This window comes from Alnus glutinosa, chromosome 6 (assembly GCF_958979055.1).
Source record: "Alnus glutinosa chromosome 6, dhAlnGlut1.1, whole genome shotgun sequence".
Lineage (NCBI taxonomy): Eukaryota > Viridiplantae > Streptophyta > Magnoliopsida > Fagales > Betulaceae > Alnus > Alnus glutinosa.
In genome coordinates this window covers 18441021-18461838 of record NC_084891.1, presented here as the reverse complement: position 1 = coordinate 18461838, position 20818 = coordinate 18441021, and the positions used below count along the sequence as shown (strand labels likewise).

At 38.3% G+C, this 20818-nt stretch overlaps 1 protein-coding gene across 1 annotated transcript in view; it reads left to right on the top strand.

Moving 5' to 3' along the window:
* Positions 1-19946, top strand: part of LOC133871583 (uncharacterized) — a 28499-nt gene extending 8553 nt beyond the window's left edge. Inside the window, exon 2 of the mRNA XM_062309011.1 lies at positions 19488-19946. Coding sequence (XP_062164995.1) covers positions 19488-19946 — 459 coding nt within the window. The remainder of the gene's footprint in view (positions 1-19487) is intronic.
* Positions 19947-20818: the final 872 nt, after the last annotated feature.

Here is a 20818-nt window from a genome sequence, read left to right as displayed (position 1 = left end):
TACAGAATTCGGTATTGAATTCTCTTAGCTTTGAGAGGGTGTTTAGGGAGAATCGAAGATCCGCTAGCTCTTAAGCCATTGCCGATGTGTGCTCAACAGTTCGTGTGAAGTCTATCTTAGGGGTTGGCCCTAAGGTAAACGAATCCATCAAAAACCCCTTTAGGTAGGAGATCTGGTTGGGAAGCGTTCACGATAGGCTTCGTGTCAAAGTTAAAGGTATGACTACTGCATAAGGGTATGTGAGTATGAGTATCTTGTAACTAGCTTTGTTTTTGGATAGTGGAATTCCTGGGTTTGGTTGCCCCAGAGTGGTTTTTCTCTTCATAGAGTTTCCACTTTGTAACAAATATCTTATCTTATACACACACTTGGTTAAATTAGAAGTCAATATTTATTTTCAATTGGTATCAAAGGACCAGGTTCGTTAAGTTTATAACCTCAAAGATGCAAATAATTACAAAAAACCTAGAGAAAGACTTAAAATAAGATATAAATACTTATTTAATGTGTTGGTTTGTAATTGGCTGCATTCTGTTGGACAAAATCACTTTCATGTAATGATACTTTTTATTAGGGGTTCAGTATTTTCAGAGTCTTCATATTCAGAGAAATGTTTCTAGAAGATTCTGCACATATTCCAAGTCAGAGAAAACGAATCCCTTGCATCTGTTCTGACGACGTGATATTCCGTCTTGATGCTCGACTGTCCAAGCATCATCCGTCCAGACGATGAGAACTTTATGTCCGGACCTTCCTCTGTGTCGATAACCTATGAATTGTTCCAGCTTGCATTCGTCCGGACGTCTCAGCAACACGGCTGGATGCCTTTTAGTGTTCGACAAGGAAAAGGACTTCGTTCCAAAACATAGATATGGGAAGACAGCTGCAACCGTCCAGACGATGTGTGTTCCTGTTCGGACGCTATCTGTTAGTTTGTGATTGGCTACATTCTATTGGACAAAATCACTTCTATGTAATGATGCTTATTCTACAGGGATGTTGTTTTATTCAGAGTCTACACTTTAGTTTTGAGCTTCAAAGAATACTCTGCGCAGAATTCAAAGTAGTTAGTTCAATTCCCTTGCAACTATTCGGACGACATGTTATACTATCAGGACGCTCAACTGTCCAAGCATCATCCGTCTGGATGACGAGAACTTTCCGTCTGGACCTTCCTCTGTGTCGAAAAGCTTCGAATTGTTCCAAGTTGCATCCATCCGAATGTTTCAGCAACACGTCCGGATGTCGTTCAGTGTTCGACCAGCTATGAGATTTCTTTCAAAAACACAGATATGGAAGATAGCTGCAATCGTCCGGACACGCTCATTCATAAGGCAAGTTGTGCATTCAAAGTTCAATCGTCCGGACGACAGTCTTCATGGTCTGGACGCTTAAGCTTCATATATGGAAATTGCATGCATCAGATCAACCGTCCGGATGATAGCTGTTATGGTCCGGACGCGCCAAGCCTTGATATGGAAATTGCGTGCAGCTAAAGTGCAACCGTCCAGACGCTAGGGCAACACCGTCCGGATGCAGCAGGAAAGAATTTCAGTGAATTTGTAAAGCCGATCACACAATTGTCCATCCGAACGCCTTATGTCTACCGTTCGGACGGCGCCTAGGTATTTTGAGTCAGATGTGTATTTGAACTCCTGTAGCCTATAAATAGAGGCTTTTAGGCTTGAGAATTGTAAGAATTTGGTATTGAATTCCGTATAAGTTTAAAGAGTTCATTGTAAGAGTTATTGTGCCAAAGCGTCCTCTCTGAAGCCGTTGCCAAGTGCTGTTGTTGTGCTGAACTGAAGTCTATCTTAGGGGTTGGCCCTAAGGTAAAAGATTCCATTGAAGACCCCTTCAAGTAGGTGACTTGGTTGTGAAGCATTCGTGTTGGGTTACACGTCAGAGTGCTAGATACGATCGTTGCATCGGGTATTTGAGTGTTACTATCTATGTACTAGCTTTGTCTTCTGAATAGTGATTATCCTGGATTTGACTGCTCCATAGTGGTTTTTCTCTTAATTGAGTTTTCACTTCATCAACAAAATATCTATCTCTTTATTTTCCGCATTGTGATATTTTGTTGCACACTATTGCACACACTTGTTAAATTAGAAGTCCTTTAATTTTCACTATCCTTCATAAGGCAAGTCGTGCATACAAAGTTCAACCGTCCGAACGTCATTCTTCATGGTCCAGATGCTCAAGCTTCATATATGGAAATTACGTGCATCAATTCAACAGTCCGGATGACAGCCTTCATGGTCTGGACGTTCCAAGCCTAGATATGGAAATTGCGTGCAGCTAAAGTGTAACCGTCCGGACGATAGGGCAACACCGTCTGGACGTGGCTCTATTCAGGAAATAATATCGTGAGAATTTGGAAAGCCGGTTGTACAGTTGTCTGTCCGGACGCCTTATGTCTATCGTCTGGACGGCGCCTAAGAAAACCTAATCAGAAGCGATTTAGGTCTTCTGTAGCCTATAAATAGAGGCCCCTAGGCATGTTGATTGTAAGAATTTGGTATTGAATTCTGTAGAGCTTAAAGAGTTTTATTGTAAGAGCTATTGTGATGAAGTGTCATCTCTCAAGCCGTTGCCAAGTGTTGTTGCCGCGTTGAACTAAAGTCTATCTTAGGGGTTGGCCCCAAGGTAAAAGATTCCATTGAAGACCCCTTCAAGTAGGTGACTTGGTTGGGAAGTGTTCGTGTTGGGTTATACGTCATAGTTTAAGGTACAACCACTGCATAAGGGTATGTGAGTGCTACTACTTTGTAGCTAGCTTTGTCTTCTGAATAGTGGATATCCTGGGTTTGGCTGCCCAGGAGTGGTTTTTCTCTTAATTGAGTTTCCACTTCGTCAACAAAATATCTATCTCTTTAATTTCCGCATTGTGATATTTTGTTGCATACTATTGCACACACTTGGTACATTAGAAGTCGTTAATTTTCAATTGGTATCAGAGCTTGGTACACTCTGTTCAAAGGATTTAATTCTTAAGTGTGATCCCTATCTATCTGTGACTTCTATTTTTTGATTACACATCTTATCATGGATTTCTCTCAGTTATCTGAAGAAAATTATGATATTGAGCTCTCTAAAGTTTTTGCTAAATTGGATAACATGGTTTCTACAAAAGAGCTCAAAAAGGTGAAGTAAGAAAAAGAGTCATTGAGGTACATTTTAGGGATGACAGAGAAAGCATGTCATTGCTTTACTATCTTGATATAGTCAAATCTCTCTCTCTGAGGTTAGGTTTGCTCTTATCTTACATGCTTGGACTAAACTGTCTTCTTCTCTATGTAAGCATGTTTTTGTTGTTTTTCTATTTTATTGTTTTCAACAAAAAAAAAATATATATATATATATATATAATTGGGGGAAAATATGCAGAATTTTTATTTTTTTAGAGTTGCTTTTCAGATATTGTATGTGTTTTTCCCTGATATCTTAGTTCAATGTGCATTAATTGAGTATGCTTATATATGATTGAGAGTTTATGTCTGAAATCTGCTAAGTTTTCTTGTGCACCTTAATACTAGATAGTTGCTTTTCTCATGCGATGAAAAATTGTGCACTATCCAAAGCTACCCTAAGGTACATTTTTTTTTTCTCTCTGACTTTTAGCTTTTGGAAATTCTAATGAGAGAGATTTTTTTTTTTTTTTTGCTAAGATGGTCAAATTGACCAACTCGCTAGTTGAACTTAGAACCCATAAATTCTAACATTCTTTCTAGGTTGCAACACCAAGTGATAAAAAGCATTCAAAACTGAATAAATATGGATAAATAAAAAGATTCACTGCTTTTGTGCTATAAATCTGTTATTGAATTTATCCTTATAGAAATAGTCAGTGACCAAATCATTGCGGAAATAGACGATCATTAAAGGACGAAGTAAAAGAAAAGTGCTGCAGCTTAGGGGAAATGTATCAAATGAGGGTGGCTAGGCCCTAGTAAAATAAGGTTTGACTTTTGACTGATCTAACATTGATTTTTTTCTTTTATTTAGAAAACCCGGTTACTTTAAGTTATATCAGTGGCGTTCATACCTTATTGAGAAAGCTTTCACACACACATACACACACGCATTACATGAGTTAAGTTTACTATTGAAAAATTTCTATCTACAGGGAAATTTTTGTGCTTATTGACTCTTAACTCTCAATTATATCTTGGTATATTTTTGAAATGCTATTTGACTATTTTATCAGTTATTTATACATGTGTGTTCAAAAGCTAACGTTAGGAAATTTTTTTTGCATATTTCCCTCTGTTTTTCAGCTTCTAGTGTGAAGCATCCGAACGGATATGTTCTTGCATCCAGATGTGCTCGGCTCTGTCGATCTCTTATCTGACAGCATGCCATCTGAACGAGTATGTACCACGTCTGGACGCGAGCTTTTTGCTTTCTTTGCCAAACACACACACTACTTTTTGTCTGTTCTATCATGTTGTGTTGTGTGTGTTTTCTCTTGGACTGATCCTGAGATTTTGGCATTCTTTGCACATCTTTTCTCATCCCCAGGTATTTCCTTTGACTTTCCTTATTCCCTTAAGCTTTGGTTCTTTTTAGAATATTGGAATCTTTAATTGATTATGATTTGAGAGATTGTGCATGAATATCTTTTTCTGTCTTTATGCTGGATGGATATTACTAATCTGTGTCTTTTGGATTGCTATATCTACTTTTGTATTTCTTTATGCATCCAATTGATAGCCATCATAATACTACATTATTTTTGAAACTAACAGGATCTAATACTTCATTGTGGTGTTATTTTTGGATAGATTTCTGTTTAAATATTTTCAGGAAGGGTAATACTGAGGAGAAGGAAAAATTCCGGATTTCATCCGGAATTTTGGCTGTGCAGTGGCATTTTTGTAATTATTAATAATTACAAAAATGCCACTGCACAGCCAAAATTCCGGATGAAATCCGGAATTTTTCCTTCTCCGTAGCACTGCTCTTTCAGGAATATGTTGTCCAGCGGCTTCCACCATAGTGTCAGGCAGAGGGCTCTTTGGAAAACAGACTAGTGTTGAAATCATATGTTCCAGAGATCTCAAATTTTAGATGAGCCCATTCCCCCTGCTCATACAGAGTCTTCAATAACCTTTTCCTCCAAGATCTGCACCAACTAGAGATTCAGTGGTGAATCTTCTTTATAATCTTGCAGACCACTTGTCTCAAGGATTTCTTTCTACGGATGATCAGTTTTGGGCTAGAAGCCTCAAGTGACTGAAAAATTTCTGTCTATGGTTTCCTGGCTTCAGGGGCAAGAAGCCGAAGTGGCTCAAATTCAGAAAATGTGATATCTTAAGGTTTTTTGGTTTCCTCTTATGATAATTTGAGCTTTTGATGAGACACTTTACTATTATTCTTGTTGTTTTGAATTTTAGTAATTGTGGTTTTCTCTTATACTCTGTTTACCCTTTGTCCTTTTGAGACAAAAAGGAGGAGTATTTTTGTTTTGGATTGGGAATGTATTTCCAAACCGGTCAATTGTTTTTTGTCCCTGAATGGCCAAAGGGGGAGTTTGTTAGTATTTTATATTGGCAACATTTTGGTTGACAAAAACACTTTATGTAACGGTTGCTTTTAATAGGATTATCGGTTCTATTCAGAGTCTTCAAGTAATATGGACAGTGTCTCATTTCATGCCATGTCTATGGTCACAAGTTTCTAAGAAGAGGTCCATGAAGATTCCATGCAATTTCCAAATTAGAACAACCGGTTCCTGTGCAACCGTCTAGACGCCCTGCAGTGTCCAGGAGATAATGATGAAGCCGTCCAGACGTCAGAGCAACATTGTCCGGACGCTAGGTCAATCAGTATTCAACAAGGAGTTTGATTTCAGAAGTCGACACTGTTTGGGAAGTCTCTGCAAGCCGTCTGGATGACGTGGCAACACGTTCGAACGATGTCCAGTAGTTCAGAATATTCCAGAGTTCTGTTCGAACGTGGAAAGGATTTTAGCGAAGACCTTCTGAAAGGATATTGCAGAAAACCGTCCGGACGAGGCTATTTTTTTGGTCCGGACGCTCGCCAGCCAGAGTCTGAATCTTAGCAGTTTTTGAGGTCTCTTGAAGCCTATAAATAGGGGGCTCTAGGCTAGTGTTTTGTACAGAATTTGGTATTGAATTCTCTTAGCTTTGAGAGGGTGTTTAGGGAGAATCAAAGATCCACTAGCTCTCAAGCCGTTGCCGGTGTGTGCTCATTGTTTGTATGAAGTCTATCTAAGGGGTCGGCCCTAAGGTAGAGGAATCCATAAAAAACCTCTTCAGGTGGAAGATCTGGTTGGGAAGCATTCACGATGGGCTTCGTCTAAGAGTTAAAGGTATGACTACTGCATAGAGTTATGTGAGTACGAGTGTCTTGTAACTAGCTTTGTTTTTGGATAGTGGATTTCTTGGGTTTGGTTGCCCCGTAGTGGTTTTTCTCTTCACAGAGTTTCAATTTCGTAACAAATATCTTGTCTTATTTAAATTCCACATTTAAGATATTTTGTTATACACAAACACACACACACACACACACACACGTAGTTTAAATTAGAAGTCAATAAATATTATCAGATTGTATATACACTGTTTACCCTTTCCTGTTGTGACATCAAGAGGGAGTATTTTTTGGTTGTGGTTTTCATACTTTGTTTTACCCTTTGTCCTTTTGTGACAAAAAGGGGGAGCAATTTTTTATTTGGATCGGGATAGTATTTTTAATCAGTCAAGTGTATTTGTCTCAGAATGGTCATAGGGGGAGTTTGTTGGTTTGTAATTGGCTGCATTCTGTTGGACAAAATCACTTTCATGATGATGCTTTTTTATCAGGGGTTCAGTATTTTCAAAGTCTTCATATTTAGAGAAATGTTTCTAGAAGATTCTGTACAGATTCCAAGTTAAAGAAATCGGATCCCTTGCATCCGTTTGGACGACATGATATTCCGTCCGGACGCTCGACTGTCCAAGCATCATCCGTCTCGACGACGAGAACTTTCCGTTTGGACCTTTCTTTGTGTCGAGAACCTTCGAACTATTCCAGCTTGCATCCGTTCGGCCGTCTTAGCAACAGGCCGGACGCCTCTCAGTGTTTAACAAGGAAAAGGACTTCGTTCCAAAACACATATATGGGAAGACAGCTGCAACCGTCTGGACAATGTGTGTTCCAGTCCAGACGCAATCCTTCATAAGGCAAGTCATGCATACAAAGTTCAACTGTCCGGACGTCATTCTTCATGGTCCGGATGCTCAAGCTTCATATATGGAAATTGTGTGCATCAATTCAACCGTCCGGACGATAGCCTTCATGGTCTGGACACTCCAAGCCTAGATATGGAAATTGCATGCAGCTAAAATGCAACCGTCCAGGCAATAGGGCAACACCATCCGGATGTGGCTCTATTCAGGAAAGAATATCGTGCAAATTTTGAAAGCTGGTTGTACAGTTGTCCGTCCGGACGCCTTATGTTTACCTTCAGGACGGCACCTAGAAAAACCTAATCAGACGTGATTTTGGTCTTCTGTAGCTTATAAATAGAGGCCCCCAGGCATGTTGATTGTAAGAATTCGGTATTGAATTCCGTAGAGCTTAGAGAGTTTTATTGTAAGAGCTATTGTGCTGAAGTGTCATCTGTCAAGCCGTTGCCAAGTGTTGTTGCCACGTTGAACTAAAGTCTATCTTAGGGGTTGGCCCCAAGGTAAAGGATTCCATTGAAGACCCCTTCAAGTAGGTGACTTGTTTGGGAAGCGTTCGTGTTGGGTTATACGTCAGAGTTTAAGGTACGACCACTGCATAAGGGTATGTGAGTGCTACTGCTTTGTAGCTAGCTTTGTCTTCTGAATAGTGGATATCCTGGGTTTGGCTGCCCAGGAGTGATTTTTCTCTTAATTGAGTTTCCACTTCGTCAACAAAATATCTATATCTTTAATTTCCGCATTGTGATATTTTGGTGCACACTATTGCACACACTTGGTAAATTAGAAGTCATTAATTTTCATAATGAAAATGGAAGCAAAAGGTCCTAATTAAAACTCCTAAAGTAAACATCAAAAAGCACCTCAACTCAGCTAAGGCCCTTCCCCAAGCTCAAGACATTTTGGTCTCTTAGCACGTCTTAACAAAATGTAAGGAAAGGAAAAACAAAATGAGGTAAGTGAAAAACTTAGTAGGAAATATACCCAACCATTTTTGTAACAATCGGTTCAATACATTTTTTTTAACCAAATCATCACAATAACTTATACATACCTAATAGCATCTCTTAACATGAGCACATCATATCAGAGAAATAACATCACAATAAAAACATCTAAACAAGATCCTTATCATATGAGCATATCATATCAGAGAAATAACACACAGAGCTGGCATAAACGTCTATACTTTTAAAAGCTTGAACATTATAACTATTACATACAAAAGAATGACTATACAATAGTGTCGTAGATACACAATGCCATATACATCATAAGTGTTCATGTACATAACACAATGATGTACAACTACAAAAGATAGGCTAAAGCTATAGCCTATCCAAAACACTCGATATCCAAGGCTTCAGTCGTAGAAGCCCAAGTATGAGGCAATTGGATCGTCATTGATGTTCTTAGTGCCTGCATCAACAACATGATCTATGCGATTGCAGGGTCACCACATTCGCACATGCAAATATATGAATCCATGATCTCAGTAAGTATAGAAGTCACAAAATTTTCTCGATAAGCCGAATTTTCACTTTCAATGTGAATTTACAATAACAACTACCTTATTTTAGTATTTCCTTTGAAAATATCTTGTAGCTAATGAAGTAAATATTGTAGTTATGAATTATTTTTTAAAATATATCATTTAGCTGTGAACGTATGTGCACGTCCAAACTCACGCTCGGAAACCTATACATACAAACCCATCTAAAAGTATCACATTTATACATTATATAACTTAGTTACACCATATACATATGGTCCGTAACCTCAGGTGAAACACAAGCATACAAACATATCTAAGCAAAAGCATAAAGCATCATATGTAATCTAGTTGTAACAGTATACATATGCTATGTTCTATTCAGGCACATATGCACACTGATACATCTAGTATGAAATCACATCATAATAAACATCCATAAACACCATGCTATTGTGCTTACATTCATTCCTTATATTTCCATGTATCATGCAATGGCCAAATACATATGGGTAGGACTTGCTCCTACTGAGGAATTTAACCCTGCTTGTCTTGACTCATAGGAATGCTTAAATACAAATGGTCTATTCTTGACTCAAACAAATGCTCAAATATAGGCTAATCGCCTTGTCCCTATGCTTCATTACCTTTAATCCATTGATTCATTAATATTCACATTGTGCAATCATGCATGTGTTTGTGATGCATGCTAATAAATCTTTCTTTCTTTACTTTCATGCTCATGCACCCGTTTTCATCATATCTCAAAAACAATTCAAATAGTATATCCATCACTGATTAGCACTGAATTTTACACATTCAAGCCTTTTAATTGCATATGTTAATCATTTAATCTTGTTACAATTTGATTTTTTGTAGTGTTTTACATGCTTTTAGGTTTCCCAAGAGAAGTGCAACAAAACCCATCATTTTTGGACCGTTAAAGATAAATTGAGTATTTTGCTAAGTCATGTTGTCACTAGCAAAGGGTGAAAATGAGCCTTACTAAATTCTCAGAATTGCCCGTACAGATCAATCATCTTTGTAGATTAAACTGTATTGACTTAGAAATAACCAGGATATAAGCCATATATACTTGGAAAGATTTAGATGTCTATTTTCTGGAGAATTTTATGGATCGTAAAAATAATTTTTCTAGAAAAAGTTATGGCAGTTTTAGTAGGCAAAGGTCAGGCTATGCGTGGTCAACATGGCAAACCCATTTTTGGAAAGATCCAACTCCAAATCAATTTTGGATTTGTTTGCTGCAGAATCGGTAGACCTATATTTTTGAAAGGATCCAACTCCAAATCAATTTTGGATTCATTTGCTGCAAAATCGGTATACCTATTCTTCTTGGAAAGATCCAACTCCAAATTAATTTTAGATTTATTTGCTGTAGGAAAGAGAAGTCAGCAAACCTGCTTTTTTTGGGAAAGATCCGAATCCAACTCTAACTCGATTTTGGACTTGTAGGCTACATGAAATCATCTAGGGTTGTTTCTAAATTCTATAAATACTCCCCTAAGTTCTCCAAAAAAAAAAAAACACAAGCTTTGGGAGAGGAATTGGTGGTTGGATCAAGAAGGGTTTTGATTTTTCTTTCTTCCTTTCTTTATTTTCTGTATGTATATACTTTTAGTCTGAATTAGTTGTAGTTAATTACTCTTGTTAGGGCTCGATTCAAGCACAAGGTTTTGATCTGCCTTGCTACAACTATTTGTGATTCTTAATTGATTATTTTCGATTTTCTTGAATTGCTCGCATGTTTATGCTTGGTCATCAAATGCATGTGGTATAGATTGTTATTTATGTCAATTTGGATGGCCGAGACCTAAGCATAATAGAGTAATGAAATAACCCTATCACAGGTTCTCGGATTAATCAACATGAAGACAACTGGAATAGATGCCATGTTCCAGCCTGAGTGTGTTTGTTCATTTCCATTGTTTTATTCTTTCTTGAAGAACAACTTATATAGTAAACGCCGTGCTAAATTCTTCAAGAAAGAAAAGAGTTAGAGTAGATGCCATGCCTAACTTGTTGCTTAGGAAGATCAATAACTTTAGGAGTTGATGTCATGCCCTTATGGCTGACCAACATTAAGCATGGCAATATAGTTTGTAGCATTGTGCATTTCATTTCCTAAAAAGAGTATGATTAATGGTGAATATGGGAGCCTTACCCTTTTATTTACTGTTGTAAATTATACTGTTTACTTTATTCCATTGCAATCATATTTTACTTCATTCAAAATATCTATCTTAAGAAATTCTTTTTAAACACAATTTACCAATTCTCGTGGGAATAATATTGTACTTGCTTTCTATACTATCGTTTTGATCTTGTGCACTTACAAGTAAAACGTACATTTATTCGCCTATTATTTAGGTGGATATTTGCACAACAATCACTTGTCTTTAAGCAAATATTCTTAAAACATTTGTCAAAGTATATCTCAATACAATTCAAACAATTGAAAGTACTCATAAATTATATATCGTCATAACATATCATTGGCTTGAATTTAAACAATCAATGATGCTTGGAAGGTCATTTAAAAACAAATCATTTATTTTGATTAGTAAGTAAAATTGTTTACTAAACTTTAAAACATTAAAACACCTAAAGTATTAAAACATAGTATCTTTACTAAGTAAGTAACATACTTACTAATACCCACTTGACTTCTAAGAATGACTCCCACTCAAGCTTTGCAATGTCCAACTCCATTAGTTACATTGCAAATACACCATTAACCTCACATTTATAGCACAACTCTAACCTTAGACAACTCAATGATACTTAAATATCCCAAGTATCAACTACTCGTGTTAGTTTCTAACTGGCTGCATTTTGTTGACAAAATCACTATTATGTAAGTCTGCTGCCTTAACAGGGATACCGTATTTATTGGAGTCTTCATAATATTTACGAGTTAATTTCCTTAACATGGAAAGCCTTAATATGATAAGTATTAGTGTTATCAACTTAAGAAAGGAAATTTCCAGGTGTCAGGAAGATTTTTCGCAGTTTACAACTCAGCAAAGTCGATTCCCTACTTTCCGTCCGGATGGCCCAGAAGAAGCGTCCAGACCCCTATCAGTGTTCGAAGAAGTGTCCGAACACCTCGGTAAACACCAACCATAGGGAACTCATGTTCGCATAGATGTCCAGATAGCCCAGTAGACAGCAACTCCCGAGAGCACCTGTTTGCACAAGTGTCTGAACAACTAATTGAAGGCTACGAATAGTGAACATTGCAAGCGACTGTTTAGACGCTAGGGTTATACTGTCCGGACTAGTTGACTGAAGATTAATGAAGAAATGCGCGAGATGGCATAATTTGAAGTAGGTTGCTGCTTGCTGTCTAGACGCCCAAGGTCTAGTCTAGACGTCGCCTAGAGAACTCTGAATCAGAATTGTATTAGGTTTTCTGAAGCCTATATATAGAGGTCTCTAGGCTTGTATTATTTAATAAGTCGGTACTGAATTCTTTGTGCTAAGAGAGGGTGTTTAGGTAGAAACAAAGATATTTGCTAGCTCTCTTAGGGTGGTTCTTGAGTGATTTGATCAACCTGTGTAGTCTAGCTTAGGGAAGAGCCCTAAGCTAAAGGATTTCATTGAAGACCCGTTCAGGTAGGAGACCTGATTGGGAGGCGTTCGTGTATAGGTACACATTAGAGTGCACGGTATGACCACTGCATAACGGGTATGTGAGTGTGAGTGCTTTGTTACTAGTCTTGTCTTTTGTACAGTGGAAATTCTGGGTTTGACTGCCCTGGAGTGGTTTTTCTCTTAACTAAGTTTCTACTTTGTTAACAAAATATCTGTATTCTTTAAATCCCGCATTTAGATATTTTGTAACACAATTGATCACACACACATGATAAATTAGAAGTCTATTATATTTTTCAATTGGTATCAGAGCTTGGTATACTATGTTTAGATTAATTTCTTGAGTGTGATCTTTGACTTCTAATTATTTTTATGATGTCTCAAAATCTTAATTATGTTTCTGTCTTTGATGGCACAAATTATGGCTATTGGAAAGCTCGTATGCACTTCTTTTTAAAATCTATAGACGTTTGACAAATTGTTGAGACTGGGTGGTCCCCACCAAGTACAAGAATTGCTGAATGGATTGTTATTCAAACCAGCGCATGACTTTCCAATGATAAAGCCCTCAATGTTTTATGTCAAGCTTTTTCACCGTCTGAATTCGCAAGAATTTCAAACTGTGAATCAGCTCAAGAAGTGTGGCAAATTTTCGAAACAACATATGAGGGCTCAAAAATTGTTAAATCCGTTAAGCTCCAAATGTTGATTTCAAAATTTGAAGAAATTAAGATGTTGGAAGATGAGACATTCAATGAGTTTTACACGAGGATCAGCGACCTGAGAAACTCGATGGTGAGTCTCGGGAAGAACGTCTCTGATGTAAAACTCATTAAAAAGATACTAAGATCTTTGCCTGAGCGTTTCAGAATAAAAGTAACTACCATTGAAGAAAGCAAGGATCTTGATGAGATGAAGATTGAAGAGTTGGTGGGATCTCTTCAAACTTATGAGTATTCCCTGCCCCCAGCCAGAAAGGCAAAGGCAATTGCCCTCAAGGCATCTAAGAAGAAGTTCTCTGAAAGACTGAAGGGTGACCCAAAGGGAGCCGAGCCAGAAGAAGAGAAGGAGGATCAAAGGGGTCCTCAATGTTTTGAGTGCTCCAGCTTTGGGCACGTGAGGGCTGATTGCGGGAATCTCAAGTAGGCAAAGGGTAAGGCCTACAACGCTACTCTTAGTGAATTTGAAGAAGAGGAGACCTCAGACAAGGATCAGAAGTTTCTGGCCTTTGTAGCACCACATGAAGAATTTGAGGGGTCATAGTCCTACTACTCAGAGAGTAGCAATGAAGACATGGAAGAACTTAAAGAGGCATACAAAATCCTCTATGTAAAGTTCTTGAAATTGAGGGAGACGCGCCAATAGCACGTGCAGGAGCTAAATAGTCTGAGGACAGAAAAAAGCACGATGTTGATGAAGATCATTGATCTAGAAGAAAAACTGTTGGAAGCACAGTTACAAATAGAGAGGCTGACTGATGAAAAGCTGGCCCATATGATACAATCCAAAAGTGTCCAACAGACAAGACAAGACTCGGGTATGTAGCCTCTACTTCCAAGACTATGTTTGTCAAGCCCACAATCCCTGAGCCTCCACCCACCTGTGTGGATAAGGGAAAGGCTGTCATTGGTAGAGATGTTCCGACTGTTGCAGAGCCCACTCAGAAGCCTCCTACCATTAGAGGGCCTCCTATATGCCACCATTGTGGTTTAAGTGGTCACGTCCGACCTAAGTGTTTACTTTTCAAAGCTTAGAGATCAAAGGTCAAGAAGGAGTTGCCAAGACAAGCTACATCCAGCACTAGACCTCCGACAGGATATCAGGTTCCACAGCATCAGCGGCAACAGCAGCAATTTGTTCTTGCCAATTAGAATGGCAAACCTAGGAAGAACAAATCAAGGCAATACAAGAATAAGTTGCAGAAGCCCAAAAGCGACCAATCTTATGAGGGGTTGCATATTTTGATGTGGAACTTGCTGAGATGGATGGACAATCAGTTGAAGGCCTTTCAACAACCACCACGGGTAAGGCAGGTATGGGTTAGAAAGGATGAGGTCATTCACCCCGTGAGGGGGAGTGGACTCACCTAGTTGGTGAAGTTACACATGCCTAGGATTTTGGTTCCTAATCCTAGAGCATATCAAGTTTGCTTGCGTTGCATTGGTTTCTCCTTGTCATATTTTTACATATGCTTTGCATTTTAGGAACCATATTTGTTTTATCCCTAAAATTTTCTTTTGTTGTCTTGAGAAAATTTTTGTAGGTATTTTATGGGGATGATAGAAAAAGCACGTCGGGCGGCTGCTTTTCTATCTTGGTAGTTCTGAACCTCTCTCCTTTATGACAGGTTTGATCTTACCTCACATGCTAGGACTAGCTATTGTTTATTTTCCTCATAGCATGTCTTTGTTGTTTTTCTGTCTTATTTTTTATTTTATTTTTTATTTTTTTTGTTGAGAGCTTTTCAGATATCACATGTATTTTTGCTTGATATCTCAGTTCATTATACATTGATTGAATATGCTTATATATGATTGAGAGTTTACGCCTAATATTTGCTAAGTTTCCTTGCAACATCTTAATGCTAGATAGTCTACTTTTTTCATGAAATGAAATTGTGTACTATCCAAAGTTCCCCTAAGGTACATTTTTTTCTCTGATTTTTAGCTTTTGAAAATTCTGATGAGAGAGATTTTTTTTTTTGCAAAGATGGTCAAATTGACCAACTCGCTAATTGAACTTAGAACCCATAAATTCTGGCATTTTTTCTAGGTTGTAGCACCGAGTGATAAAAAACATTTAATTTTCAGTAAATATGGATAAACAAAAAGATCCACTACTTATTGTACTGTTAAATCTAGTCTTGTACTTGTATCTTTAGAAAGAGTCAATGACCAAATCATTGCGGAAATAGATGGTCACTAACGGACTAAGTAAAAGAAAAGTCTTGTATCTTATGGGGAATGTATCAGATGAGGGTGGCTAGGCCCTAGTACGATAAGGTTTGACTTTTGACTGATCTAATATATTTTTTTTTTCTCTCCCTAAGAAAGTTCAATTGTTTTTAAACCTTATCAGTGAACATCTTGCCTTACTGAGAAAGCTTTTACACACACACACCCATAGCATGAGTTGAGTACACTGTTTAAAATTTCTGCCTGTAGGGAAATTTATGCTAATTAAATACTTGACTTTCAATTATATGTTTGCATATTTTTGATTTGCTATCTGACTGATTTCTCAGTTTTAGATACATGTGTGTGCTGCTTTTCGTGTGACAGACTAACCTTGTTTTCTTCCTCTGTCTTTTCAGTAAGTTGTTCTTTTGGGCCTTTTACAGTTTTCTATTTTCTTGTGTTTGGACTTTAGAACTATATAACTATGGTTTTTCTACACTCTGTTTTCCCTTTATCCTTTTCAGACAAAAATGGGGAGTATTTTTATTTTTGGACCATGATTATATTTTTAACTGGTCAAGTGAATTTTGTCCTAGAATGGCCAAAGGGAGGAGTTTGTTTGTTTTTAATTGGTTGCATTTTGTTGAAAAAATCACTATTATGTAAGTCTGCTGCCTTAACAGGGATACCGTATTTATCAGAGTCTTCAGAATATTCAGGAGTTAATTTCCTTAACATGGAAAGCCTTAATATGACAAGTATCAGTGTCATCAACTCAAGAAAGGATATTTCCAGGTGTCAGGAAGATTCTGCGCAGTTTACAATTCAGCAAAGTCGGTTCCCTACTTACCATCCAGACGGCCCAGAGGAAGCGTCTGCCCATCAATGCTTGAAGAAGTGTTCGAACACCTTAGTAGACACTAACCATAGGGAACTCATGTTTGCACTAATGTCTGGACAGCCCAGCAGATAGCAACTCCCAAGAGCACCTGTTTGCACAAGTGTTCGAATGGCAAACTGGAGGCTGCGAACAATGAACATTGCAAGCAACCGTCCGGACTCGATGACTGAAGATTAATGAAGAATCGCGTATTTTGGAGTCAGCTGCTACTTGCCGTCGGGACGCTCATTGTCTAAAGTTCGGACCCCGCCTAGAGAAGTCTGATTCAGACTTGTATTAGGTTTTCTATAGCCTATAAATAGAGGTCTCTAGGCGTGTATTATTAAAAAGATTTCGACACTGAATTCCTTGTACTTGGAGAGAGTGTTTAGGCAGAAACAGAGATATTTGCTAACTTTCTTATGAAATTTGTGTGTGATTTAATCAACCTTTGAAGTCTAGCATAGGAAGGAGCTGAAAGCTAAAGGATTCCATTGAAGACCCCTTCAGGTAGGAGACTTGGTTGGGAGGTGTTTGTATATAGTTACACGTCAGAGTGCACGGTATGACCACTGCATAACGGGTATGTGAGTGCGAGTGCTTTGTTACTAGTCTTGTCTTCTGAATAGTAGAAATGCTGGGTTTGACTGCCCTGGAGTGGTTTTTCTCTTAACTGAGTTTTCATTTCGTTAACAAAATATCTGTCTTCTTTAAATTTCGCATTTAGATATTTTGTTATACAATTGATCATACACACACATGATAAATTAGAAGTCTATTATATTTTTCACTATTTGAAAATTGTAGTAAGATTTTGTTAAACATGTTAATGTATTGATAAATGATTAATTTTACCATTTCCTCAAAGCTTAAGTTTTTAAGATAAGTTGTGATTTTACATAGTATCTGAGCAAAATGTCCTGAGTTCGAATCTTGTTTCTGTCAATTCACCCTATAGGGGTTAAAATCTAATTCAATACTTGTTATTGGGAAGAATTTTTTTCGTCAATTGACTCCTTAGGGGTAGTTTTGTAGTGCCCCAAATTATTGTGGAGGGTTAATTCAGCCTTAAATAGGGATTTTAGACTGTCGACTTTTTGAGTTGACCAAGAACGTTCGCGGTTCCCACCACGAATGATTGTTGACATGTTGTACTGTGTGTCGGAAGGTACATTCCATGCCTCCAGCATGTGTGTCAAACCGTATCCTGAACGATCGCTATCGTACGCCAAACAATTGCCTAACCCTAGATATTACACGAACGTTTGCGATTCGCATCTCAAACGTTTGCCAAAGGTTAGATCCGTTTTCTCTTATAAACACCCCCACCCTTGCCCTTTTCACCTCATTTCCACCCAATTCATCAGTGTCATCCTAGAGGGAGAGTGAGAGAGTGTTTTGGATTTAGAGAATGAGCTCTATTGGTTCTTAATCTTCAAGAGAGGTAAAATCCTTAACCTACCTTGTTTCTTAAGTTGTTCATATGTTGTTTAGTTAGTTTTCATGACCTAGCATATGGTTTTGGTATCTCTAGTTAGTTTTTGGTTTCAATAACTAGATTAGTGTTGAATTAGTTTTTTTTTTTTTTTTTCATTTTTATATGATGTTTAACGTACGAAGTTCTGCATGGAGGCCTTATTAAGGCTTAGGACTCTGTTAGAAACCATATCAAGACAGTAGGACTTGCTTAGAACCAGTTTTATTGCTTTTAGTTTCGGATTTGAGATTGTGCCCGAGCATTGAACGTTCGACCTTCAGTGGACGAACGCACGATGTCAAAGCTAAACGTTCGACCCTCCTGACTGGACGATTGACCAATGAGCAGAAAGCCAATTTTGAGTTGATTAGAACTTAAAACCTATTTTAGCTAGGGTTTTAAGGCTGATGATAGGGTTTTCCTAGATTTCAAGGTTGTGGAGCCTCAACAAGATTACTTGTGGGAGCCACGTAAAATTTCCTTTTGATTACTGTGAACTCTATTTTGTGAAAATGTGTGATTAACGGTAATGAAATGATGAGATTATGAAACCATGCATGTAAAATATGGTGAAGACTAAAATTGCATTGTATGATATGGTACACCATTTCGTGCAAAAAAGGCCATGGGAATACTATTATATGAGTTGTTCTTTATGGTCATTTATAATGTGTTATGATGGGTCTTAGATCCAATTGTTTTTTTGTCATCGGCACATCATGCTTGAATAGGTGTCACAGTTACGGCTTTGCTAGTAGTGTGGGCCACCCAAGGATAGATTCGGTCGGGCTGCTAGTATATGATGGTATGCGTATTTATCCGGGGCACGGTGTTGTACTACAGGTCCTCTGAGACAGTGCCAACCCTATCGGGAAGTGGTTAATATCCTGAGTATACCATCTAGAATTAAACGATGACATGAATATTGTTATAAGCATATATTTATATTACATACATCACCATCTTGTACAACGAAATAATATTCTAATGCATGTGATTACCACTAAAACTGAGTTCACCCTATGATAGCATATGCATCATGTGCATTATTACTCAATAAGAGCTGCATATGGTCTCGTTAGAAGGAGTGCTCAGGATCATTTTTGACGAGTTAGACCCCATATGGTTAGGGCGGATGTGGCGAGGACCTAGTGAATCCCGTCGGGATATGATAGATATCATCTTTATGCTTTATCTTCTTAAGTGTATAATTGACTCTTGATGTTTGTGACTCTTAGATCTTTTTGTTTCGGATATGTACTTATTTGGATAACTGTTCTTATGATCGTACTTCGAGAGCTTCAACTATTTATGTTATGATGTCTTAGTTTATTCTAGCTATTATGGTTGAGATTATGGATGTTAGAATGCTATTTTGAAAGTCTTCTGCTGCAAACTCTCTTCAAAGAGGATGAGATCCGTATGGTCTTTTTCTTTTAGAATAAGACTGAGAGACGAACCATGAAGTTAACTACCAGTTACTTAATTTCACTGGGGTGTTATAGTTGGTATCAGAGCATTTGGCTCTGAAAGACTATTGGACCTATAAAGATAGCCCTAAGGAGATAATCATGCCATAGCTTAGGATAGTTACCCCTTGGAATTTGCCCTAAGTGATACTTGATTGGAGTCAATTTTGACTCTGCTCCTTGTTGGACAATACTTCCCCAAAGGAACCCAGTGACCGGGCCCAACACCCTAGAATTGGGGGGACACTAGGGAAGACACCAACCTAGAGCTTGTGGACATACTGGTTCATGGGGCTGTCAACCTCGATTCGACGCAACTTATGACAGCAATTACCTAGCTAGTCACGACGATGGCGTAGAACCGTGATGCTAAGTATCCTGTCAAAGGATGAGGTTGTACCTTGAAGGACTTTTGTAATTACAAATCCGATAACTTATATTAGACTTGAGGTTAGAAGGTGAGATACCCTACCCGTAAACTAACTGGCGATGCGAAGAGATGGTGGCAATCTAGGAAGGACCTACTTATATTAGACTTGAGGTCAGAACATGCCGTCACTTGGGAAATCTTTAGGGATGAATTCCACAAGCAATTCTTTCATCGAGTGGTGCAGGAGGCAAAGGCCAAGGAATTTATGGACTTAGTTCAAGGGAGCATGGCGGTAATAGAATATGCGACTAAGTTCATCCAATTATCGAGATTTACTGTATACCTCATTCCAGACGAGGAAAAGAAGGCCAAGAATTTCAAGAGAGGCCTTAGCCCGAGTGTTAAGACCATGATGAGATGCTTCGACATCCATTACTTTACTCAATTAGTGGACGGTGCCTCGATGTACGAAGAGAGCTTGAAGGAAAATGCAGCGGCCCTTGCAGAGCACACGAAGAGGACTTTTGTTCTGGGAGTTTCTTCTTGAGTGGTATGACCAAGTAGGATAGTGGCCGTGGGAAGTCAGCCCTTCCAATGAAACCTTCAAGGATGCACTCTGGCTGTTTCGTCAAATCAGCCGTAGCACCAAAGGACTCAGGCACCTGAGCTATGTCGGAAGTGCAACAAATTTCACTGGAGAATTTGTAGAGTAGGAATGGGCACCTATTATTGATGTGGCCATTTTGGTCATTTCAGCAAAGGCTGTACGGCAAAGACATAAGCCCCATAGCAAGGAAACGCACCAAGACTATTGGCTGCAACGCGAGTCTATTCGCTTATTCCTATGATGATAATTACTATCCCCATCTTTGGATTTACGGCATCATTTTTATTTGATTTAGGAGCTACCCACTCTGTTCTTTCTAGCATGTTCGTAAAACGGTCTAGACTCTCTATTAGAACCCTAGAAGTTGGTTTGACTGTAGCAACTCCATTAGGGAAAATGGTAACATGCAGAATAGCACGTGGATGCCCTATACTCATCAATGTGAGGATTCTTCCAGCTAACCTAGTAGGATGCCCTAGTAGTAATCCTAGGGATGGATTGGTTAGCTAAAAATTTCGCTAATATTGACTGTGTGCAGAAACTTGTGACGCTTAAGCCATTTGGAGAGGCGGAAATTACATTCGTAGGATTGCAAGTTAAGTCTCTACCTTCAGTGGTATTCACCGTTTAGGCTAGGAAGCTCATCATCGATGGAGGCCAGACGTACTTAGCATTCATCACCTAAGTCACAGAGAAGGACTTACAAGAAATTCCTGTAGTACACGACTTTCTAGATGTCTTCTCAACGAACTATTCTGGATTATCGCTCGAAAAGGATGTTGAATTTAGAATGGAATGCGTTTTGGGAATGA